Source organism: Haemaphysalis longicornis, unplaced genomic scaffold (assembly GCF_048455015.1).
Source record: "Haemaphysalis longicornis isolate Haplotype H1 unplaced genomic scaffold, Haemaphysalis longicornis Haplotype H1 scaffold_9, whole genome shotgun sequence".
Lineage (NCBI taxonomy): Eukaryota > Metazoa > Arthropoda > Arachnida > Ixodida > Ixodidae > Haemaphysalis > Haemaphysalis longicornis.
This window is the reverse complement of record NW_027526460.1, coordinates 108,911,873-108,937,698: the sequence shown is the minus strand read 5'-3', so window position 1 is coordinate 108,937,698 and position 25,826 is coordinate 108,911,873. Positions and strand designations below refer to the sequence as shown.

Here is a 25,826-nt window from a genome sequence, read left to right as displayed (position 1 = left end):
TTAGGCACTGACAAAATGTTATTTTCTCGCCAGAAAACAGAGAAATTAAGCACGATCCCTTAATGGTGGTTGTCCACGTAGGGAATTACGTCGTTTGTATATAGGATAACTTTCGACGGTGTAACTGCCTAATGAGTGTAGACGCTGCGTTTTATTCAATTGCTGTGTTGTCAAAGGAAGGCCATTTGAAGGTGAAATCAATTTTTCTGGTGTGAGATGGGTGTGTGGTGTGGTGGTACGTCATTAGGACACGCCTGCACGAGCTGCAGTGGTAATTACGCAACGATGACGCGAGAACGTTCAGCGAAGGCCACACGCCGTAACCTAAACAATTTATAAGCCTGCGAAGCCTTTCCGGTGTTGAGCGAAACCATCAAAGAAATTGGGCGGCCGATCTTATTTTGGTCAGAAGCTCACTCTTCCACGTAATGAGGCAGCAATTATTCCATCTTCAACACCTCATTGTTGAATTGATTGACGCGAACCCACTACTTCACCGAGCACTGCACGAAAAATATCGTCGATGCGCCACAACCATAAAAACATTTGTCAGTTTCGTGAGTCCAAATCTTTCTTTAACCCTTTTCTCCTAACTACGCGGGTCACATGTTACCGTTACGAAGAGGCAAAATGTTTCAAATTCGGAGTATACGCGGGGCACTGAGACGTGCTGTCTTCTTCTGGACTTTAGAGAGAAACCGAAACTCCAGACTATACCACCAAACGCTGAAATAGAAGACAACTTGAGCTGAACTACACAACGCCGCCGCAAATAAGAATCACACAAATTTACTTCGTCCTTCCTTGGAGTCTTGCAGCAGGTATTGTGTCTAGTGACATAATTACACCTACACACGAGCAAGACGAGTGTCGCGAAGCCAACTCAATCGACGTTTTGACAAGCGAGCTTAACCCTGCGCAACGTGTCTGACAGCTGCCTTTGACGGATTGTGATATCGTAAATCTTCCCATGAGCAAAACGGGTCATAAAAATACGGAACAGCGGGAACGAAACAGGATCGAGGAATAGAAATACGTGCAACACAAACGGGCGCTGTCTACCAGATGTTTATTTTTCGAGCGTACAAGCTAATTTACACAAAAAACGGAACAAGTTTCTAAGATGACAAGATACGGAACGGAAAAAAAAAAGATCGACAAGGTTTTCATTACAGACCCGTCTAAGAATTGGATCTCTTTATCAAAGAGTGACAAGGATGGTGTGCTTATGCATTTGTCATTCGCTTTTTTAATGTAATATCAGTAATGGGTGACAACCACATCTTTTACAATGGTCATTCATCGAGAAATGAATGACCACTGGTCATTCATTTTACAATGAGTGACCAATAAAAATGCTCACTCTTTTTTCTCCGCCCGTACCTTCTTTTCTTAAAAACTTGTTGTTCTGTTGGTGTGAATTTGCTTGTACGCTCGAAAAATAAACAGTTGGTAGACAGCGCCCGTTTGGGTTCTACGTGTTTCTATTCCTTCTCGGTCTTGAATGTCTTGTTCGCGCATTGTTCCATTTTTTCATGAACATGAACCTACTAACTCGCACCAGAGTCCTGCTTAAACAAAACTTCGTGCAACCTGTAAGCTACAGAAGTGGTACACCTCGAGCTTTCATTTTTTCGCGTTTTGGGAAATTACCAAGGTGCTAAACTACCCACCATTACTCAGCGCACAAAGGCTGCACACCACACTCACGTTTTTTCAATCCTCTCGACACCACCACCGAGACGCGCCCGCAGTGGCTGCGAAAACGAACCCGGTATACCACGAGCACTTGAGACCGTCACCGAGACGGGCGCGCACAAACTTTTCTCGGTCGAATTAGCAGCCTGACGGACGGCTGTCACGCCGTCGAGTGATCGCGAACAAACCGTGCAACGACGGGAGAGGGAGCCCTCAGGCGCCGCGACAAACCAAACGGCACCGTCGTCAAAGCCTCGACCCCCGCAAAAAGAAAAAAAAGACTCGCGGAATCGTACCCCTCCCCTTCAGAGCCGCTGGTCGTGGCCTTATAGCGGCTTACACGGCGCCCCGAGGGCCCGTGTCCTGATGGATGGCGCCTAAAGCGTCGCTTAACGCTCGGCCGCTGGCCCTAATGGAGCATGCAGTGCTCCCGCCATGGAGGAAAGAAAAGTTGCTCCCGCGCACTCCGCAGCGTTCGCGCGTGATCGCGCTCTTTCCGTTCCTGGAAGTAACGTGGTAGCGCGCTCCCTCTGGTGGCCACTTCGCGCTCTTCATTGTCGATCTCCTGTCGCTCTCACCTCTTCTCTCCTTCTTTTTTGTTTCATTATGTTTGGTGTGGTACACGGACAGCAAATCGCTGAGAGGAAATGGTGGGGATACTTGATAACCAAGTTGCAGTCGTTAACAAGCGCTGGAACGTGGTTCAGAGGCTCGAGTTTATAATGAAGGCCGGACTTACTCGTGCGATATACGTGTGCATTGATTTCACAGCAAAGTCTATTTCGTCGAGTAGCTGTAGAGGTGTATCCAGAATTCTCAGTGACCCACTAAACCTTGAGGCTATGAAGTAAACGTTAACACAACGAGAACGCCGGAGCAAGGAACTGTGGGCTTTCCGGAGAGTGGGAATAGCGATGTTACTATAGCGTAAAATCGTTTATGCTAGAATTGAATCCCTAAATGAGCTTCTTTTTAAAGTCGAGTTGTTTGTTATGTCCCTGTGGACTTTCGCTTGTACCACGGGGATACACAAGAGAATGTAGACGCTCTCACCTTCTTTACCGCCTTCCCCATCCCTGACTAGACCTTGAGTCTCCCCTTCCGAATAATGAATTATAATAACAATAATGCCAAGGTGTATGGCGCAGGTGCCCTGGGAATCAACATTTAAGCAATGCGTTTCTGCGTAGCAGTGAAGCCTACATTACAAAGGCTTGGTATAAGCAGAGTCCTTCAATTAGGCTTTGGTTTCTTAAAGCTGTCTTCCCCGCAATTACGTATTGCAGTGAAGCTTACTTCAAAACAATTGAGTTCTTGAATAGTTTGCGACATCATAGACTCACCGACACTGGACTAAGCGAGACTGAAGTCAGCGAACAGTGCTGCTAACGCATTCACGCATCATAGCAGAAAGCTTGTATTCCCCCTTACTTTGTTCTTTTTAAGTTCGGCGAACAATTGTTCAACGGCTTTTGCAAGCTTCCGTACATAACCAACACCTACCCATGCATAATTTGCCAACGCGGACTTTTCTGGGCTTTTTCACTCCGCCTGGAGCCATAACAGTACCGTCACGAGAGCCCGTCATCCCCATCAGTACTGTCGAAACGGTGCTGCTTGCACTGCTATACGCGAGACGACTGGAGCCTTGGTAACAACAGATGCGCGTTTTTGCGCCACTCACGTTGTGCAACTTGAAGTAGAGACCGCAGGCGTTGCAGACGGGTTCGCCATTCTGGTTGCGCCTCCAGAGGGTCGTCGTGGTCGTCTTGCAGTTGGCACAGCTCGTTCCGGCGCGCCTCGCCGCAGACTGCATAGTGATACAAAAGGGGGGGGGGGAGTATTTCTTGTTATGTATGCATATATATATATATATATATATATATATATATATATATATATATATATATATATATATATATATATATATATATATATATATATTCACGAGCGGTATCCCACAAATTATAGCTGTAGTTGTCTATATAATGTGCCACTGTAATTAGCTAAAACACCGCCCAAACAACTGCCCGCTTCAGTGCAACTTTGATCATTTGAACGGGCTTTCCTGACCACGCCACCGGAATATTTTGATGCCCGTGCCAACCGAGACATTTAAAACGAATCGGCACATTTGGAACTGTGATTTAAACAGACAAGCTTTCTATCCCCTTTGAACTCAAAATTAGCGAAGCGACCGCTTCCTCCGTAATTGACGTCTTAACTGTACGGAAGTTTAAACGAACGAGTTCACGCCTCGTGCATACTTTTCGAGCTGTGGTGCTTTAACCAAGATTTTGAGGGTTCTGACGAACGGAACGAGAATTCAAAAACACATTCTGAAAGGTTGTACACTAGGCCCCTCTTAGGACGCCTATGTACATACATATACATCCGCACGTGGACAAGCAGAGCAAACGAGCCGCCCCTTTGTTCGCCGACCCCTTCCGCCCAAATTCTTTCGAGTCACTGGCTCGTCCCTAACGTCGCAAAGTTATTAGTTACGGGGTGAACTTTGGATCCCTTCGAATGCGAGAGTAGTGACTGTGAGAGAGTAGTGACATGCGAGAGAGTAGTGACTGAGCAAGCAGCATCAGCGGCGGTGTAGGTGTTGGTCTTGGCCCGCCATGCTGCGGACGATGTTTCTCCTCTCGGAGAGAGAGAGGGAGAGAGAGAGAGGGAGCTCCCTGAGTTAAACGATGGCACCGTCTGACCCCGGTGTCAGGTGCGCCGATTAATTACGGCCCGAGCCGACAATTGGCACTCTCGCCCCCGGAAGGCCGCCTCGCTCGCTGCGAAGCCCCCAACACACACACCTCGTCTCTCACGGCTGCCGCCTATGGCGTTGCCTCCGATCTCCTCCTTTGCTATGCGCTGTTTTTTCTTTCTTTCTTCGTCCCCGCAACGCGTTTCTCGGCCAGGCCTTAACGACACGCCTCCACCACTTCGTATTTTTTCCCCGGTCGACGGACGGCGGTCCACACTCGCGAAGAGATCTCGCCGCCCCTCGTGCGTGTGTGTGTGTACATGAATAATACGCGGTGTCCACGGCGGCGCCCCGGAGGTGTCGGAGCGGCATGGGACGCCAAAGCGCCCGTGAGACGAAGCGAGGCCGCCGGGGAGCATGTCGTCAGAGCCGGGCTAATATGCATAATGCACGCGCGCCTCTCCGCAGCAGCCGTTCGCGCTCTTTCCTCGCCGGTAGCCCTAGCTGCTTTCGTTTTCTTTTTTTTCCCTGGCACTCGCGAGCCTATATGACGGAGTAGACGCGCTGCCGTCCTTGTAGGGTATACAGCGGGATCACCGACTGCTTGTGTCTGCATACACCCAGGACGAATAACTTACAACTCTTTTGGAAAAGAACGGTGCGTACACGAAGGTTGGTGCTGTATTCAAGTTGAAGGCTTTGAAAAGGCCGCGTGTGCCAGAATGATAATGTCGGGCACACAGCCTCTTCCACGTCTTCCGTTCGCCGGTTTATCCTTGTGCTCTCGCCCAGTTACGAGGAAGGAATGCACGAGGCGGTATTTCAGGTTCACGTGTGTCGGTAAATACTGAACATGTGAACCGAAATACTGAAGAACGGCAATATTCTCGTTCACGTTTTCGGCATTCTGGTTCACGTGCGCGGCATCACTCACGGTTTTTCGTTGTTACTTTTTTACGCGTCCAGCGGTTCGACACATCACATCCTCTTCGCTACTGAATACTACAGCGTTAAAGAAGTACTCTGCGATCTGTTCTTGCGCCGTTTCTGTCGGAGGTACAACTTAGTCTCACCAGGTCCCATAGAAATACAATACAACCAAGCAAAACTGTATGGGAGGTATCAAATATTGGCTACTTACAACAGAAAATTGATTGAGTGTTCTTCAAGGCAGTCTCACATTGGTACTGAAGGTACTGTCTGCATGGCGAAACATGGCGTTTGTGGAAATGGCTTCGTTGCTTTCCTGATTGGTGGAACCTTTTTATCAAAACTTCTCACTACTGGCGCATACTAAGGTCAGCCGCCTTAGAAACAAACCTAACTTATACACACCAGAACTTCTAAAAATACAGATGTTGCTGGCATCATAGGCTTGCTTGTTATTCGCCCTAGAACAGTTACACTAATACCCCTGCTGCACTAGCGCCCGAATGTCATTTGAACCAAATGTCATTTGACTCAAATACTAAGTTGTGCTGCTCCACCGGGTTTTTAAATGCCATTCGGCTCAAATGACATTCGAGCCAAATGAGCACCCAGAGAGACATTTGGGGCTCTCGAATGCCATTTCTAGCACTATGGCGCACAGCGTTCCAAGTCAGCATAAACAAACACATTACTGGCGTATTTAAAATAACCCAAATATTCTTAATTGTGGGACTTTATTTACTTTTCATTCCCTTAAATCATGAAATCAAGATGTAATGCTTCCATACTCGCAGCACTACTGCGAGCAAGCGACAAACCAGTGGGGCCAGACACCACAAAACAGCACTAAAAAAACCTCGTTTGAGATTCAGAATTAAGCAAAACCGTGTCAAAGCTTACGATATTTCCAATTTGATATCATTTTAATGCCAAAGACTTCTGCTAACTTTGATTATTGCATTACTGTGTAAAAACAGAACTCGACAGCTGCGGCACCTCGCAGCACAGCGAGCGATTGTTAAAGCTTTCAAATGCCATCGAAACCGGAGCACGGCGGTTTCCGAAAGGCATTCGAAGCCCCGCATTTGAGTGAAAGGACGTTTGGTTCAAATGACATTCGGGCTTTAGTGTAGCCGGGGTATAAGACCCAACGTAGCAAATCACGTGAACTTAAGTCGCGCGACAACATGCGGTAAAATTACAGCTGTTACATCGTCTCCGTTGCAGTGAGATGATAACCAGCCCTTAAAGGGACCATTGCCGCTTAGCCAAGGCGAAGCGAGTGTATAGATAGCTTCGACACAGGCCCTTGGAGCCATTATAATAACAGCAAAGCTACTACAGCAACAATTTCGCGCGCATAAACGAAAACCGAATAACACATACGACAGACACACGATATATTAGCGCTCTTGGAACAGCGCGTGTTCAGCAACGCCTTCACCCGCGGCAGCGCCCCTCCGACAGTGGCGCGAATAATTAATGGTGCTTCAAAATGGGAGCTTAAGGCCGGCGGAAGGGCCCAGCGAGACTCGATGCTGAGCTTAGCTTCGGTGCATGACCCGAACCCGTCTTTGCCACCTTGGAGGCGCTAACGAGGATCGACTCAAGGCTTCACCGTCGCTCGTGACTGCGCGAACAATAAGGCGGGGTCGCCTTCGTCAGGGTCAGGCGCGGGTCAGTTAAAAAGTTCAGTTGCGCGAACGATAGCAGAGTGTGAAGAAAACAACGGGTCGTTTAGGGGGTCCCAACGCTTAGCAGTATAGTATACTCCGCGCAGTTCGTGTGTGCGTAGAGGGCTGTGCAACGTGCCGTGCTGGATGATTAACGTCTTTGGCGATGAAAACGATGAGGATTTTCGTGCTCCGGTCGCCGCGGTGTGTGTACTCACCTCCAGCCGAGATGTACCCACTCTTTCCACACGCTCTTTCTTTCGTTCGGGAGGTTCGGAGGAGAACTATTATAATACTCGCTGAAAGTCAGACTGCACTGCACGCAGCGCCGAAGGTGACAAGGTGAATCCATAAATATTTGCGGGCACTCACTCGATTGATTCACTTCCACCACTCACTGCCCACCGCCCCTTTCTTCTCCTCGTCCTGTCACTCTTTCGTCCTTTGTCTCGAGGCTTGGCATAGACTACAACGACGACGCCGCCTCCGGGTTTTCGCGGAACGATTGGGACTGTAAAAGTCTTCCTGAGCTGTTTGCCACGACGACGGGTGCTGCTTGCTTCAGCCTAATCCCAACTCCCCCGTTCTTCCTCCACCGTGTCCATACACTTGCGTCATTGCCCCTTTTATAGGTCCCCCCCGTTTAACATAACCGTATCTGCTACACCCTCCCGTCTTCTCCAGCAAACTTCGGCGTCTTACGAGTCCGAGACGGGGGCCGGGGCGGCAACGTGAGAACGTTTGCAAAAACGCATGGCTGGAAAGGACAACCCCGGAGCTTTTTAAGCGCAGACTACGCGGTGTTTTAATGTCACCAGACTGTAGCTACATACCCACACTACATCATTATCTAACGTGGCCGCTGTTTGTTGTTGTTGTTATTGCTGCTGTTTTAAGCTCTCCTTAATTCTTGGCTGTGGGATGACAATCCCGAAGCTGTCTGTAAGAAGTGGACGCACAGTTCGGAAACAATTTCACGCCTCCGTGCCATCCGCGATGAGTTAGCACTATTGCAACGCTGCTTCTAAATACCCTTCTCAAGCAGTAGTCCCGAGCGATATTAAATGCCCCAGTTTCTTATCCCCCCCTTGTGACACCACTGCACTCATGTAACTCACCTGAGGAGCCAATGCAGGATGACTTCTCTACTCATTTCGCTTTTCGCTTGAATCGTGCCGCTAGGAAAGCCAAAAATAAAAAAAAAAAAAAATCGGCAGAAACGCTCAGAACGTGAAAAGCTGGCTTCACCTTCGGTCGTCTATGCACTGTTTCAGAAATGCGCCTAATAAAGCGAAAAAAAAAAAAAAGCCCACTTTCACGCTCCGACTCATTTCCGCCCGGATGCTCCGTCTTTTCGGCACCTCCGCGCGCGCGGCAAGTTTAAAGACGAGTCACCTTCCTTCGTGACCCACACTCGTACACCTTCAGAACAAATTCTAGACTCGTTAAGGGCAGCTCCAAGGCGGAATACTTCTTTCCAGCCTCATACTGCTCGTGATGAAGACAAGCGCAGATAGGTACCAGTGAAGAGGAGGGGTTGCGCGCGTTTCGTGCCAGCCGCCATCTTCAGGGCATATACACCCCTCAACCGTGCGTCCGCGTGCCCGATCACCTACATAAACGTTAAGCCTATACATCGCCTTTCTCAACTCCCGTAATATAAATTTCTTCTAATTGTGGAATCTTCAAGCAACGATCAGTCGTGGCGTCTTATTAAAGTGTAATACTGAAACTAGCTGAATGACTCAGTCGTTAGTGCTCTCTATGCAAGCTTTACCTCGGAGGTGTTCACCGAAGAGACCGAGCAAGGAGGTGGGCGTGTCGCCGGGCCCGTCGTCGTCGTTCACTGCTCCGGCGCGCGGTCCGTTTGACCGAGCCCCGGTTATCGATCTTGGCGCTCGGCGGCAAACGCGTCCTCCCACCGCGGCACCCCGATCCAGGGAAGGAAACCCCCGGTGCTGTGCAGATCCTGTTCGGAGCTGCCACATACCTGCCTTTCCTTCTTCATCACGCGGCCGCGTTATAGTCCGCACACACGACGCCTTGAGTGATTCTCTTAATTTATGCAACGCGTGCGGAGCGGACGCGCCACTTCAAAAAGAGCGCGCCGCGCCACTCGCTCTGCACACACGAGGGTTACGCTGTATGCTTTCGGGAGCGTATATGCGCTGCTCGCTGCCAAACTCGTACGGGAACGCGTGTGCAAACGCTCTTTGCCGGCATCATCGGTGCGGCTTTCTACAAGTCCGGGATGGTGCCGTGATTTAAGAGATAAGAAAAGGCAATTCAAATCAATCGAACGCATTTTCCAGGAGCCGTTGAGACGAGAGCATTCAGAAGTTTGTTCGACACGAGGAACGAGAAGATGAAAAAGAAACCGTCATCGTCACCGTTCCTCACCGGACGTTGCAACTTCATATACTGTACCCGAGCTCCAGCGGAAGGCGTCGCACCGGGCACTGAAACTGTGCCACTAACATCCGCCACTGCAAAAGCCACACCTCGTAAGCTACGGCTCTTAAGCAAGCGCACGCGAAGCACTGCCGTCCGTAATCAGTAACGTAACGCGATACGCTGCAGCCTCTTCCGCTTCACAACCGCGCTATCGCTTCCTCCTGTCCCATCCAGGATAGAACCACCGGACGGGTGGCTTTGCGCGTCACATTTCCGGCACTCCACTACAACTTCCTTTTGCAAAGCTCAGCCGGATACTGGTGTTCGTACGCATTTACTGAAAAACACCGTGAATAGAAAATACAACGTCGTTCAATTTGAGAGTGCTAGCCTTTCGTAACCCACTCAGCTCCATCCAAACCACGAACGACATCTTTTAAAATGAGAAAGCGCAAAAAGTATTAAAAACTTTCAAATTTCGCGCTGCAGTGACGTTAAATGGAAAGGAGTGACGTAGCATGGTTTATCATTAAAACATAGTGGCCAGTTAACTGCAGATTACCATTCAAGTTATACGATCAAGCGAAACTAAAGGCCGCACTAAAACCTCCCAGTCATGTTTTTCAGTGGTGGCTTGGGTTGGCGGTAGACACGTACACAACGGCAACTAAATACCGTTACTCGTTACTCGCTCAAAAAGTAACTAACTACGTTACTCGTTACCGATTATCAAAGGGAACGCGTAAGTTATCCGAAAAGTGACTAGTTACTTTTCACCATAGTTTGCCGACCAAACGCACAACCGTTTTGTTTCACAACCGCTTTGTTTTACGCACAACCCACATGCCTTTGTGTGGACGCCCGTGCTCGACTCGTGATAATCGCGATTGTTGGTATCTTCGGCAGTGCGCCGGCACTTGCGTAAATTGAATGCGACGAGAAGAGGCCGTGATAAGCGTGCACATGGCATCGTTAATCACAATAGAAATGACGCCCCGAACCACCAGAATGTAGAAAACGGCGCTGCTACTCAAAGACAAATATCAGCGCATTGTGGCTATGGACTCATGCGCAGGTTAGAATAAAAACGAGGCCGTCTAAGCGGTGTTGTGCACGCTACTCCTCAGAAGTAACCAGATACCGTTACTCGTTACGTGGTCTTAAGAGAAGCTAAATACGTTTCCTGTTCCTTTCTTTAAAAAAAGTAACTAAACACGTTACTCGTTACCGAAAATAGTAACCAGGTAGAAGTAACTCGTTCCTTGTAACGTGTAAGGTATACATGTCTGGTTGGCGGCCACCAATCGCACGAGCAAGATTCTGTGACGTCATAGATAAATCTCCGGAGATTGGCCAGGGAGTCACTACTGCTTCCGGTTATTTGTTTGAAGTTTGCGATGAAATCAGTGTCATTGCTATCGGGGCAAAACAGTCTTTTTTACTGAACAAAACTTGCATTTTGTCTTCCATAGAGAATGCCTTCTGACTCACATCATTCGTAACCGCGCACGTCTGGGCCGGTGGATGTCTGACCCTGACATCGCAAAGCAACGCTGTCCATCCACCGGTCACTACACATCGGTATACGTGGAAGCGGCCGTGCGCACCTTTGGCTCCCTCCATTTTCCACCCGAAGTCGGGATAGCCGTCACGCTTGGAGGCGTGCCGTGCGGGCTCGCGTGCTCCTGAGTCACTCACGCCTGGACCGTCTTGTACGATTATTGATCGCGGCTCCGGACCTGATGATCGGCTTTCAGAACCACGGCCGCTGTTCTACTACGCCGGGACCGTCGTTCGAGCAACAGCTACACTTCGTCTCGTGTTGCTCGCTTCTGTATACGACGAGGCAGCCAGCGCCGCCGCCGCCGGGGAATACATGGTATTTGCTGTGTCGGTGGCGCGCGCGATCACGAACCGGCAGTTTTCGGTCGCGTGCCCTCTCTGGGACGACGAGTTGATCGAGTTGTTCTAAACCGATGACGACTTCCCCGCATACGCACTGGATGTGGCGTTTGTACTGTATACTCTTGTATAGATTTCTCGTTTACGCGTACTACGATAGGAGAAGAGTGTTTGATTCCGTGTTATTATTATGGGAGTCGATGAGAACACTTCGCGGCGCTGCGTCTGCAACAAGCGCGTGAAATTTGCGGGTAGGAGACCGTCTGGCCTTTCTGAACGTAGCGTGTAATCCTCCTCGTGACGGGGAACCCCGAAATCCCAAAGTAAGTCACAACGTGAGCGATGTTATTCAAATCGATTCTTTAGCTACTTGCGCGAAGACTTCCCATTCAATCTACCTTCGGTTCCTTATCCTCTGGCCTAGGCTACGATACGCGAGACAACACAATTCTGTGCTGGCGTATCTGTCTCAAATCTCTTTCTCGTCGTCCGTCTTCCCCCACGACAAGCGCGCAGCTGCACGCCCGCTAAACACGTCGAACCTGGCAGAATCCCATGACGATGGGACTCATGCGAACGCGAGCTATTGTGTACACGTCTCCTTTTTTGTGTACAAAATGCGTATTTAATTGTGTTTTCTTTTCTTTTAATCCTGGAAGAATAGAAGATTTGACACCCACATTGGAGCTGCGTGAGTGCCGCGTAAGTCTCCTCATCCCGCTCCCGACATGGTGACGAGCGTGATTTCAAACGCAATCCCCTTCCGCACCAAAATAGTCAGTCTCCGCCTGACAACACTTTGCATGCATTGGCTAACTGCCCTGCATGAAAGAAACTAAAAGCCCGCAATTCCTTTTCTGAACTTTTTGCCGCGAACCAAGCGAGTTTACTTGAGTAAAGAATGACGCTCGCCGCAAGCGTTTACGTGCAAATTTGCACGACATTTATATTCACCTAGTCTCTCGGCACTATTCACCTAGTCTCTCGTAATAATGCATTCAGTCGACGTGACGTCAGTTAAAATATTGGAAGTATAACGCGTTAAAAAAGCAAATTCATTTTTGCAGTCGCTTAATTCGTCTACATGGCCAGATAACTCTCCCCGTCGCCGGCCGAAAGGGAGAGGATGAAGAAAACAGCTACAAAGCCCCCAAAAGCTTGCGACGCGTTTTGTATAGCGTACCGATAAACGAAACACCACTGCTTTGCCCGCAGTGCTCCCAGCCCCACACATCTCCTTCATTTCTCGCCGGACATGCCGTTCCCTTCCACCTGGACCACTGTGTCGCTTTCTTTTCCCCTCGCACTCCGAACGAACTGCGAGAGCTTTCGCATTTAGCTGGGAGGTGTCTTCTGTCAGCGTATTTAAACATCCCTCCGCTATACGCGGAACTTCGTACAAACGAAAAACCGAAAAAGACCGGCGGGAGCAGCGTCGCTGGTAACGGGCAAAAGTCGGGATATACGAATGAGTAGGCCGTGCGCACATCCTACCCCGACTCCCTTCTTGCCTCTCTGCGTCCCCTCCGCAGCAGGTCCCGAAAACCGGAAGTAGAAAGGAACTGGAGCAACTTCCGTTCCCCGCCCGTGCGTTCGCGCGGCCAACCAGTGCGACAGGCTGATAATATATTCACGCAAGCGCGCGCTCTTGGCGCCGCTGCGTGGGTCACGTGCGGCCCGGGAAAAAAAAAAAAAGAGAGAGAGAGAGAGACGCCTGGCATGGCGGCACCTCAGCACCGAGGAGAGGTTTTTGATAATTTCCGGCCCCTGCACCTTATTTCAGACTCGCTTTTGCCGTCCGCAGTGCGTAACGTTTGCCTGCAGGTACAGGGTACGTCGGGCGGCGTACAGACGGGCCGAATTCGCTGACGAAAACATCGCGCTTACTGAGTAATGAACGTATACGAACGCCGGGTCAGGAAATGAGCTCTGGCTTCCTTCTGTTGAGCCCGGGGGCCGGGAAACATGCAGATACGGCGCTCCCAAGTGAAAGTTGGCATCGGAAGCGAAAACAAGGCTGCCCAGTTTAGGACATTAACGCGACTCTGCTTTTGTCGTTGTAGTAGCAACACTTTTGCGGACTGTGCTTAACAGGTTAAGTACGGGCGTCACCCTTCTAGCCAGCGTGCATAGCTCGGCGAGCGCTTACTCACAACCACCCCCCCACACCACCGCCCCGTCCTTAGCGTTCATTTAACCGTGACTCCTTTCTCCAGAACATTAGGTTCCCGCGTCCAGAACACATTATTGTTTAGGGGTGTAATTCCTCCGCTCGTGTTATCTCGAAGTTGGTGGCGTTGACAAACGAATAACGAGCCCTGTTAGCGCCAAGCTCGTTCACCGGGGAGAGGAGTTAACGAGCTCTCGTCCAAATGTTCTCTAACTCGTTGTAAAAGAAATGACAACTCACTAAGTGTAGCCTCGAACATTTGCAGGAAAGTTAGTTGCAGTCAGCAAGGCTGGCACTGGGATAGAGCAGCTAAAGTTGTCCGCACCCTCCCTACTCAAACTCTCCGTACAAATGCACACAGACACGCAGGTTTCCTGTGAATGTTTACGTTAAATAATGCGCTAAAATTATAAGAGTAGAATTTCACGTAGGTGTATGAAAACCTGTAGCTAGAGAACACACACACCGCATCCAAGATAGACAATGAATACAATCAATCAATCAATCAATCAATCAATCAATCAATCAATCAATCAATCAATCAATCAATCATTATGATCCTACTCAAATATTCATTGGTAAACTCGCCTTCACAGCTTCGCCGCACATTAACTGCACTTGCAGTGGAGTACCCTTTAAAGGGTAAAGCTGGTTTTGAAATTTTATTACTGTAATTTATTTACGGGAACGCAACAGATAATCCCTATATACCAATGCTTTCGCCCTATCTGAAAGAAAGGTAAAGACCAAAGCTCAATGTATAGGGAACTGATAGATGCTGCAATCATTTCTTAGCAAAAAAAAACGGCACGGGCCCCGCGGAATACTCCATCTCGTATTATCAGGGTCTTGTACTCTCTCACTGCTCTTCCCAAGCGATTTTATTTTGACCCGCACCGACAAAGAGCACGCGTACCTCGGTATATACACCCCGTGCAACAACGTGTCAGCATGCACCACCGCAGGCAGCAGGCGAAGAGTAAGGCAAGGGTGTGTGTACACTCACGAGTCGTCGCTTGGGCTTGATGAGCGGCCTGTTCTGGCCGTTCATCTTGTGGTAGAGACCGCATGCGTTGCACAGGTAGTGCCCGGTGCCGTCTCGTCGCCAGAGCGGCGTCGACGTCGCACCGCAGTTCACGCACTCTCTGCCCTCTGCGCAGCGCCGTCCGCCGCAGAGGAGGAGGAGGAGGAGGAGGAGGAGCAGGAGCAAGATGATGGGCCGGGATGGGGGAGGAGTCGCCGAGGACAAAGGAAAAGGACAACAGTTAGCATCACGCACACACACACACAAACACTGCAGGTGAAGCGGCAGTGATGATGCGGGATTAAGAGACTGTAGGTATGGACCTTCTTTTTAGGGTGACATCCGGTACCGCCCGACTTTTGCCCGCCGACCGACGTTTACAAAAATCCGGTTAAACTTTTTTTTCCCCCAAATTTTAAGCTAAGCACACCGTTGTGAAAATTTTCTAGGTCAATCCTAAGCCTTCTCGACCACACGTGACAAAAATATTGTATGACAGTAAGAAAGAAAGTTGTTTTCTCTAGCTTTCCGGCATAAAAAGCCTCGCGTGGGACGTAAGCTTGTACATTGAATTTTTTTGCGGCCTGCGCGTTCCCGGCTTGACCTAGAAATTTTGACAAAGACTGTACATGCCAAGTTCAATGAGCGAAATTCCAGAGTGCAGTGTTCATACTCGTTTAACGAGTGCTTTTGAACACAACCCGCTTGATCAAAGTTCACTTTGCCGATGCTTATCCCTAAGCGTACTGTTACAGCTTGATACTGCTTGATAGCGCGTAGAAAGAATAATTTTGCATTAGTAGCGGAGCTTATGCGGGGAACTCCTTGTGTGCGCTCACAAATTTAGGATCCTTTTTCTGTGCGTTGTTTTACGCGATACAATTACAGTTGAAACCAGTTGAGGTTAACGTTGACATTTCGAACTACTGTTTATAAAAACACTCCAAAAATTTGTTTGAATTTTTTTCATGGTATTATATTTTGTGTATCGAATTAACCACTGTACTGAACGATTTGCCCATGTAATATAGGCATTCACGTAACCGGGTTCGACTGCACGTCACAGTGCTGGCTTATAGGTGCTATTGCACACATTTCACTATAGAATCGTCACACCACAACAAAGAGCACTTCAAAAACGTAACAGCCAATATGCTGACGCAAAACAAAGGGCCTTACTACGAAACAATCATGTAGCATTTGCCGGTACTACCGGCCTTCTGAGGTGGAAAAACAGGTAAGACGTTACACGACTGTTTCGTGGAACCTTCCCCCCGGTTTTGCGCAAGCGCCGCTGCATGTATATTTATACACCAGACAACATGCAAAGAAAATGAGTTGTAAAAGCTATGCAGTGCAAGAATGCATGTCGGAAACGGTTCCAAGGTGCCGAGCGTGAGTGAGACCAAGGGCCGAAGGTGTTAGTGCGCGCCGTGAGAGAGTGCGAAAGGGCAAGGAGGTTAGAAAGCGTGTCGTGAGTAGTGCTGCGACAGCTCGGTGTGTGTTAGCGAGAAACGAGTGGTAAAGGACAGAATGATGAGAGCGCGTCATGCTTTAAACAAGCGGCGTGGTCCAGGTGACTCCTCGATTGGCGTACAAGAGCCAAGAGCCTCTTACGTGCATGAATATATATATATATATATATATATATATATATATATATATATATATATATATATATATATATATATATATATATATATAAATATATATATATATATATATATATATATATATAGATATATATATATATATATATATATATATATAGCAGGAGTACTACCTGAGAGCTACGGGACCATTTATCTTCCAACGTGTATCTCTCATTCTGCCGATAATATTAAGCATCGCATTTACCCAAATTTTGAACTTTACCGAAGCAGCTGCCCTGCCTATTCTACGCGCGTTTGCGGTGCGCATAGCAGCACTGATATTCATCACCAGTCAATCTTGGTTGGATTGTTGGTGGCTGCTCAACAAACAAGCTTAGAAATAATGTGGCGACGTAACAATAATCTTGCAGAGCAACATTTTTAAACCGCACAGATGATTTTTTTTGTCACTTTCGAACTCGCAAGACGCTATACATTTATCTGCGTTCATCTCTCTTCCACAGTGCGTGTACAGCGCCTAGGGTGATGTCCGCAGCCGGCTGGTTGCATGCGCGCGCGGGAGATTCGCGGCCGGCGGCGCTGCTGCAGAAGCCGTCGTTTGAGGAAACCGCCGCCGTCGCAATTCATGCTTTCTTTCTGCCTCTGCTCGCGGAGGGCGGCCGTTTTGTCTCCGGCGTGAGTCAGATAGGGGACAGGAAGGGGAACTCTTCTTTTCCGCATAGTACCTCCCGGGCACCGCGAGGACGGTGCGCAGCCGGCGTCCTGCCACGAGGCAGGAAGAGCCCCTCTATTTATTCCGGCCGCCTGCGCCGCTCTCTCACCATCTCACCCGCCCTCTCCATACACGGTCTCTACGTTACGGCAAAGGAGTTGCATCTACGACGCATCTGCCGCGTTCCCGCGTGTAACGCCAGATTACGTGACACGCGACAGCTTGCGTCTCGTGTTCACTGCTGGACTTCACTGGACGTTGCACCGTGACCACATCGTTCTCTACGATATACGTCTTCCGTGTTTGAGAGATTGCACGTAAGCAAACTGCAATCGGGAAGGGCCACTCAACACGCGTGGTTGGTTCTTTCAACTGAACGTAGGCAGCGCACTCTTCATTTTCTCTCATGCTATCCGTTTTACACCGCGCTGGCGACCTTCATTACCTTGGCATACGTCTCTAATCAGCGACGTTAGTTTTTTGCCTCCGAAAGGATGTGATCATATCTACAGGGATTTTATCTGCCTCCCGCTGCCTCTTTTGCCGCCCCTAGGTGTTCACCTTGCCAGCGGCGTTTCGAACGTGATACATGCTTTGCTACAGCTTGTGCAAGCAGCTGGATCTCCATTTTTCAAATGAATATACGCAATATGGTCCAACAGGCTTTACATTTATCGAAAGTCTGCATCTTTCAATACATTCCCTATTTATGTTCTTCCAACGCACGGAAAAGGCCGAGATTTTGCTGGATTAATTAAAGTTCTTACTACGACTACAGCACACACGGTTCAACGCTAAGCCTACAATCGACCAACCCGATGGCGCTACGCATGCAGCGTTCAATTAGCTAATATGCTGTAAGATATGACCTTTGAATTCCAAGGTATGCCGGCATACGTGCAGATTAAAATAGAAAACGGACAACGAAGCATGCTTCCGGTGGACATCAGTCTCAAACATCTACATTTCGCGCCCGGAAGAGACCTCTGCTCCGACAAAGACGACACATCGAACGGATGGAGTGATGGACAACAATGTGCTCGCGCATGAATTGTTGCGTTCTTTCAAAAGCCGTTGGGGACTTCGAGAAGCATATGCAATGAACCGATCCGGTTGTCCGCGCGTATAGGGAGGGGGTTGAAGGCGATGTCGATGGAGAATCGTCGGCGAAAGAAGCGGAAGTGGTGTGCGTGAGACAAGCACGGAACGTGTCACGGCGGGAACAAGCACGTTTTGTCTCCGCGGTCAACAAAAGGACCCGACACGCGTGAGTTCCGCGCCGAGATGCCGCGCTGTTTGCTCCGTGCCACGTGACCAACCACCGGACACAATGTGGCGCTGGAGCTCGCCGGCTGGCGGGCTGCCGCTTGGTCGGTCGCACGCGGGAATCCGCCGCCAGCACGGCGTTAGCACCTCTCGGTTAATGTGTAATTCCGTTGAAGTCCACGGAAAATGCGATTTTCATTCTTCCTTTCCGATTCTTGAAGGCATGATTCATATGAACGTTGCGTTTCATCGACATTTTGTTCGAAATGCGTGGGTAAAGTTCCTGTGCGCGGTGTTTAACGGACGACCCAGCCACAGGCGCAGTTGAGCAGCTAAAACATAGCCTAAGTTCTCACTTCCCTAGGACGAAGCGAAAGTGGAGTTCCTGTCTACTTTTTAAGTGCGGAGCATTTTAGGGGCTCGCCTTGTCGTCGTAGCTCGCTCGCTGGACCAAAGTAGAGCCACAGGGTGTTCCGTCGTCGCAGCGTAACCCAGAGGCTTCGAAAGCCAAGCGGTTTATATATTCATAAGGGTTCGAAACTCGTGAACCGCTGGCGCTTGTCATACATCTCCCCGTTGTTTAGCGCAAAGAAAACTGCAGGTACATTTCAGGCAAAATATACGCAATTAACCGGCAGCGCTCGCATTCATTTAGGTAGGAACGGTCGTTGGGTTGTTTTTTTTTATATATATATATAAGCGAGAAAAAGTGTCAGTGCAACGCCGGCATGTGCGGAAGGAAAAGCAAGCACAAAAAGAACAGAACACCCACTGGCGCAGTTTCAGGCAGGCGGCGCGCTAGCACAGCGACGGCGGGAAATTTGAAGTGCATTTGGTGGTAGCAGTGAGCGGACAACGGCGCTACAGCCCATTGTGGTGAATCGTTGCTCTGCATTTCCGACAGCTTTTCCATTGAGTGGAACTGCTTTAATTTTTTTTCTTCTTTCCTTTTTAAGCTTGACTTCTATAAATTGGCTCTTTACATACGAGTAAACGTGAGGTCTGGGAACCCGTCAACGCTTTGGGACACCGCAAGGGTCGTGCAAGGATCGGCAACCAAAGAGATGTGTTTGGCATCCTAGTTATTTTTTTTTCTTTCCTTCTCTGCGTATGCAGTATACAGAAAAAAAGGACGCATAAATGAAATTGACACCTGATATCTGTGCTGTGTACCTTTCGTGGCAACGAAAACACCCGAAGCGTCAAACGTAGGCATGATAAGGACGGTACGACGCATGCTATTTCGTAGCTACTTCGTTGCTCGTGAGAAAAGCGTCTTAGATAAAAGCGACATTGTGTACCATTTTTGATCCGTGGCTGTGAGCATACACGCACGTATAAGCACCTTGACATCCGGCAAACGCGGCGGAGATAACGCCTCATTTCTCCTTATCTCAACTTTCCCCCGCTGAAGAGGCGAGGCGAACCGCGCAAAACGATGTCGTCTCAACAACAACAAAAGAGCGCTCGCTAAACGAGCCGGAGGAAACACTTCCCAACGTTCTTCTTCCCTCCTCTAGAGCAGTCAGTTCTGGTGGCTCACACCGCATTCGAGCTCACCTATATAGCGTCCGCGCCTGTATATATACTTCGAGCGGACTGAAAAGGCAATCAAAAGGCTGTATATCTCGCTTGAGGAGGTGGACTGTTTTACAACGGGCACTGAGGACCCCAAGCGGGCGAAAGAGACCATGGTATGCGCCCGCCTATACCAGTCCCCTCGGAGAGCCGTCACCGGGCGTATTTTTTCCTTCTTACGCAAGGCGAAGAAAACTTGCTGCTACGGGGAAGACCACGCGCAGCACCACGCATGGCGCCGTAGTTGCCGATACGGCGCATGCTATGTATACGGACCCGCGAATGGCGCGAAGAAATAACAAAACCGGGGTACGACGGCGTCCACGCATGGAGTGGACGTCGCCTTCACCTGTCCCCACGTTTTATCGCCGGCCGTAAAAGAGCAGGCAGCTAAGCGGCCGAACCGGAGCCACAGCAAGCAGCAGCCAAAGCCAAAGCCACAGCCAAAAGCACCACAGAGGACGATGGTCGTAAAGGACTCGCAACGCTGTGGCGACACTCGGTCTGCGGGCGTACGCACACACATTCGGCCGATCTGCTCCCACCTCTTGCGGTGGTACTGTCCCAGCGCGGGTGGGATGCCGTGGCGCCGGAATTGAGGTACACCGCGTGGTCACTTCCCCCCACCCCCAACCTTGGAAGAAGTATGTACAAATAAATGTACGCAGTATACGCTGTGCCTGCGCCGATGCGAAGCGAACTTCTCCTACCGAGTGTCCTGCAAAGGTCGCGGAACGACGGACGACCGACCTCCACTCCTCCGTGAAAAGACGTCGCGGAAAATAATGAACTGACCGAAGGAAGAGATGAACAACAGCAACGAAAAAAGAGAGCAGGGCGAGTTTTTACGATGCCCGTCCTTCTTGGCCACTCAGCGACGAATTTACAGCGACGAATCTACATTTGGGGCATGTCGCTCGAGTTATTTTGTGTTTTGTCCCAGGACAGTCATGCTTGGCGTCCCTTCCAGGACACACAAGCCCCGAGGTGACGTCATTGTTCTGTGCTGGAAGCAGAATCCACTGCTTTTCTTTTTCTTCGTTTCCTTCTTGGTACAGTTGAAGACATTGCGTGAACGTTACGTCGGACGCAGATGAACCAGTTGATAAGGATTGGCCGAAATGGTCTGGAGGCACCCGAGGCATTCCAGCTCTTCTTCCGTCAGCTTACGTACTAACAGTTGTCGGGCATGTTGCAAACATTGCGTCCTGTCACACATGACGTCCAGCCAGCTGTTTCAGTTCTACGAGTAGAGCTTGGATTCCGACAAGCATGCATGCACTGATTCGTGTCACGTACAGGGCGCCTCGGGCAAGAAGGGCGGAGATAATTTCACCGCGCACAGTTCGCCAGCGAACGCGTCCGAAACGTCTCCGATGCGCCTGGAAGCTTTCGGTTAGTCCTCAGCGAGCTTTCTAATGAGCGCCCCGCGTTTTTGTCCCAGAATAGAGAGGCCTACAGGCGATCGGCGCTTCGAGCACGGCGACTGTTCGGCAGGACGGAAGGTCCGCGGGGAGTGTAAAAGCCGGACGTCGCCGTCGTGGCCCGAAGACACACTTGGCCCTCCGCCTGCTCGGACACGTGCAACGCGTGAGGACGGCAGCGGCCGGTTAATTGGAGAGACCGACGGAGCGTTGCGCCGGGGTTGACCGAGGTTCCTGCTTCGCACACGGCCCTGCGGGGCAGGAGAAGCAAAAAAACAGGCACTTTGTTCCGGGACAAAGCCGATAAACGAGGCGTTCGATGGCGCGGAACGAAAGCGGGCCTGTCCTCTTCTTCTCCCCCCCTTCTCGTTGGACGACCGAGCGGCCTTCTAGAGACAACCGCCGGAAGAAGCACGGAGGCCGTTCGCTTCCGTGGCACACTTCGGAGCCTCTCGTAGAAAAAGACCGGAGTTGATTCCCGTTCTCATCTACTGCGACTTGCGTTACGACGCCTTTCACTGCGACTAAGATTCAGTTCTTCCAGCCCTGGTTGCGTTTCGAGTGTCAATACGACTGCGGAAGCAGACCACCCTTGTTCGCTCCGCGCCTTGACAGCAACCAATCACTCCCAACCACCAGACACGTTTCTCTCAAACATCAGTTCTTTCGTGTTTCTCTTTTATTCTCCGCCTGTGAGTGCCCGTGAGCGTTAGTCGCACGCTGAGTAGCTCCCGACGGGTGGGACTCTCGACCCCCCCCCTCCTCGTGCCCGAACCTCCTCTTATTTCCAGTTGCCCACAACTAAACCAAGCCGAAACCGTTGGCGACGGTGTGTCGTATGGCACGCGGAGCGCGGACTCCGGAACGCGGCTCGTGGAATGCGAGGACCTCGGGACGGCGGAGCGGACGAACGACGCCACCGGTCCGGAGGAATGCGGCCTCTGAGGGAGAAGAGGCGGCCCCGTCGCCGTCTGAGCAGAGGACCTCCTGCGGGGACAAGTCGCCGCCTTGTGCGCGTGGGACGTCCGACGGGGACGGCGTCCCGCGGGTGGATGATGGGGAGGGACGGCGAAGTTTCGCGGACACGGTTTCGGAACTACGTACGCTTGCGGACTCTTATGCGCGCTAGCTATGCGGGTGGAGGGTGGTGTGGTTGTAAGTATCTGCTCAATTTGCGAACAAGCGAGTTTGAAAGTGAAATGCGTGGACTTTTGTTGAAAGCGCGAATGTCTGCTGACTTTCCACCGTGCCCCCCCCCCCCCCCCCCCCGCCGTTTTTGAGAGTTGCGAATGACCATATATATACGCCCTCATTATAAAAAAAAAGCCCTCTTGTCAGAAACAGGCTTCGTTAGAAGCATTACTTCATTGAATGCGGAGATAATTTGATCTCAGTGCACTGACGCAGAGGCCGTAAAACACTTCGAATGAAGCGATTTCGTTATAACGGGCGTGTTATCTCTGTGTACCAACCACCTCTCGCTGCTCTCCATATTGGGACTTCTGCTGGAGGTCCCGTCATTTATCCAGAGTGCTCCAGCCGGCGCCATCTATGTAGGCCCACCACTACCTTCTTCACTAAATAAACAGTTCCACTCCTGTTCTCGATCGGACTGATCTCGTCTCTGCGGCTTCCATGTGTGTATTACGCCGATTTGCATCACTTCGTAGGCATGACTAGACGCTGCTTGATGGGTGTAGAGTGCCTCATTTATTCAGATCCGGTCACATTTAAACTTCTTCCGTGTTCTAATACTTGAACATAAGCTTATAATAAAGCTTTCTGCTATCGCCCTGCCTTCTCGGAGTTTGATTGAGCCGAACCATATTTGCACCGCACGGCAGCAATCAACCGCGGCGAAGAACGATAGCTTCCGTCATGCACGGAGCCGCACACAGAACACGCACCCCGCGCATCGTCAAGAAGCGGTCGATCACGGCCAACAAACGCGATGACGACTGGACACACGCACGCACTCGTTACACGGCGCGCAATGCTCAGCTCGCGTGCCCGTCGTCTCTCCTCTCGTTTTGCTCTGGGCGCGCGCCAGAGGGAGACCCCGTTCGGGGCAGGCAGGCACATGCGAGGGACGCCTGCACATGGCCGGCCGTCGTGCCAAACTGGTTTCTCCCTTGCCCTCGGAGCGATCCGAACAAAGCAGAATTCCAAGCTCGGCCCGTTGTCCGACGACGCTATTAATCTCTCGCCGGTGTGTGCTCGCTCTCCGGTGCGGCCAGCTCAGCGCCGACCTCCTCCCTACTCTCTCGCTAGGCTGCTGCCGAGAGATGCAAGAAAGACCCAGCAGAGCTTGGCGCCCCCCTTACCCTACTGCCGCGAGCTCTTCCAACCGAGCAGCGGTGGCAGACTTGCAACAAGAAGTCTAGGGACCACAAATCTTGGCGTGCCGGACTCGATGAAGTCAGGTACAGTACAGACGATGTGTCTGTACTACTTTTTAAGAGGAAGGAACCCCCATTCAATCAATTGATTGATCGATATATCGATCAATCAGACGCTATCTATCTATCTATCTATCTATCTATCTATCTATCTATCTATCTATCTATCTATCTATCTATCTATCTATCTATCAATCAATCAATCAATCAATCAATCTATCTATCTGTCTGTCTGTGCCTCTCTGTCTGTCTGTCTGTCTGTCTGTCTGTCCGTACGTCCGTCCGTCTAATTTGCCTTCTGGGTACGCGACTCATCTGTGCAATATTTCGCTGGTATTTGTCATATCACCTTCGCATTTATCATGAGTGGTGGCAACAACGTGCAGTTAAACAATAACTGCAAGGACCGAGATATATGAGTTCTCACTGGCTGGTGGTGCATTTTTCCACCACTCTCATCGTTCTTCCCTAAACCTAAATTTCAGGAGCAAACGACATGGTCGCACGGCAACTTCGATGCCTTTGGTGGCCCTTAACACCACTAGTTCACGGATGCAGGCAAGCTCGGATCGCCTGTGCAACGCGGGCTGTGAAAGTTAATCGCGATTCTTATAGAGCCGTTCACACGATCAGGAAGGGGCAAGCGTTCGCCACGCTGCGCGCCAAATTCGCCGTCAAAGCTGCGAGGACTCTGTTTATGGTGTTGAAACGTATACGAAGGGTGCAGCTCTGCAGAGGGGGAGAAGGAGATGTGGAGGTGCCTATTTGTGAGTACAGAAGAGGCGTGTCTGAGCAGCTGGCAGTAGCTAACTGGCTCCGAAATCGGGCAGCCTCTTTGGATCGGTTAGACGCCAAATCCGTCATGTACGGCTGGCCGACTTGCAAGCCTCAGGGGGGAACCCTAGTTTTCCGCGCACGCACGCGCGCCTGGTTAGTACAGCAAAGCAAACAGGGCGAGGAAGCAGAAGAAGAAGGGCGCACTAATGATCGGGCAATTATTGGACCCGTTCACACTGCCGCTATCCGACTGTAACCTAGTTCTTAACGGCCGCCAAAGGCAGCCGGCAGCAGCCGCGCCGAGGCCGCCGCAGCCGCGCCCTGTCCTTTGAGGCGACGACATCGAGGTCGCCGGCAGCTGCTGCAAGCGTGGCGCATACGCAGCTTTTGCGCATCGCCGTATACAGGGAACGACTACGACCAGCGTCGGCTGCAGTAACCTAAGAGGAACTACTTCAAGTCCCAGCAGCCTGCCGCGTCGGTTCCAGTAACCGAAGCAATACTTTCATTAAAGGCCGCGTTATGCAAAACGGCATGCGTAAAAGACATATCCTCAAGAGCTCAGCGAGATCTCCTGAGCATTTGTCTTTAGTATAGATAACGCTTTGCCATGCAGTGCGATGCAAATTTCCACATCCACTTTCAACCCTTCCAGTTATTCTGGCGTCGTCCTAGATTGCTTTCTTTCCTATCAACGTACGGATCATCACACATTTGCGGTACACTCCGCGCAAGGTTTATGCAAACCTCGAGGTCCTTTTAGTGCGGCGGATGTGTTTTATGTCTTACTCAAGCAAAAATGTTGCCCATACGCCGAGAAAGTTAATAGCATGATTATATGCAGGCGTCGAGTGGAGCCCCGAGAAATCGTGACTTTCACCTGTACTGGGCAGGGTGTTTTTGTTAGGTGAAGTGCAGGTTGCGGTGTTTTCATTAACGCGTGAATGAATGTGTTAAGAGAAAGATGGAAGGGGGGTGCTGAGGAATCCTCGGCGATCTCCACATCTCTCATCCTTACGGCTTCATTCGAAATCGATATCAACTCCGCATCTCTTCGATTGTTTCCTCGCTACAACCACCTCGCAAACCAATTGTCGAAGAAGCGAAGACAGTAATCATGGCGGAGTTCCGACACGTCTGACAAATAGACTCCCACGCGCAGCAGGCAAAACCGGTCTCGTCCCACTGCGTTCCCACTTCACTTATTCACCCGTCCAGGGCGCGTGCCGAACGGTCGAATGATACAGCGCGTTCGCACTCTGGAGAGTGCCAGGCTCTCCGGGCCCCACTAGACGTCGGGACGCTCTTCAACCGGATCTTCGGCGACGCGACGCACGCCTTGCTCGCAAACAGCTCCTCGCTTACGATATCGGGCCCGCTCTGGAAACGTGCCCCGGTGTTCGGTCCCGGGGGGAGGGAGAGGGGGAGAGAAAGGGCATCACGAACTCAAAAAAAGAGAGAAAGGGGGGGAGGGGGGGAGCAGGGTTGCACGCCGCAGCGGCTCCCGGCCGGGGGTGTTTGCCGCAGCGCTGCAAATGAGGCTTTTCGCTCCTCGTACG

The 25,826-nt window shown here is 50.6% G+C and overlaps 1 protein-coding gene across 7 annotated transcripts in view; it reads right to left on the bottom strand.

Moving 5' to 3' along the window:
- Window positions 1–25,826, bottom strand: part of LOC144153871 (GATA-binding factor 2-like) — a 357,267-nt gene that overhangs the window by 16,851 nt on the left and 314,590 nt on the right. For 5 of the 7 annotated variants that reach the window (XM_077685603.1, XM_077685609.1, XM_077685607.1 and 2 more), the window contains 2 exons: window positions 14,475–14,626; window positions 3,383–3,508 (listed from right to left, as the gene is read on the bottom strand). In XM_077685603.1, the coding sequence (XP_077541729.1) occupies window positions 3,383–3,508; window positions 14,475–14,626 (278 nt within the window). The remainder of the gene's footprint in view (window positions 1–3,382; window positions 3,509–14,474; window positions 14,627–25,826) is intronic. The other 2 variants (XM_077685602.1, XM_077685604.1) reach the window with 1 other exon arrangement.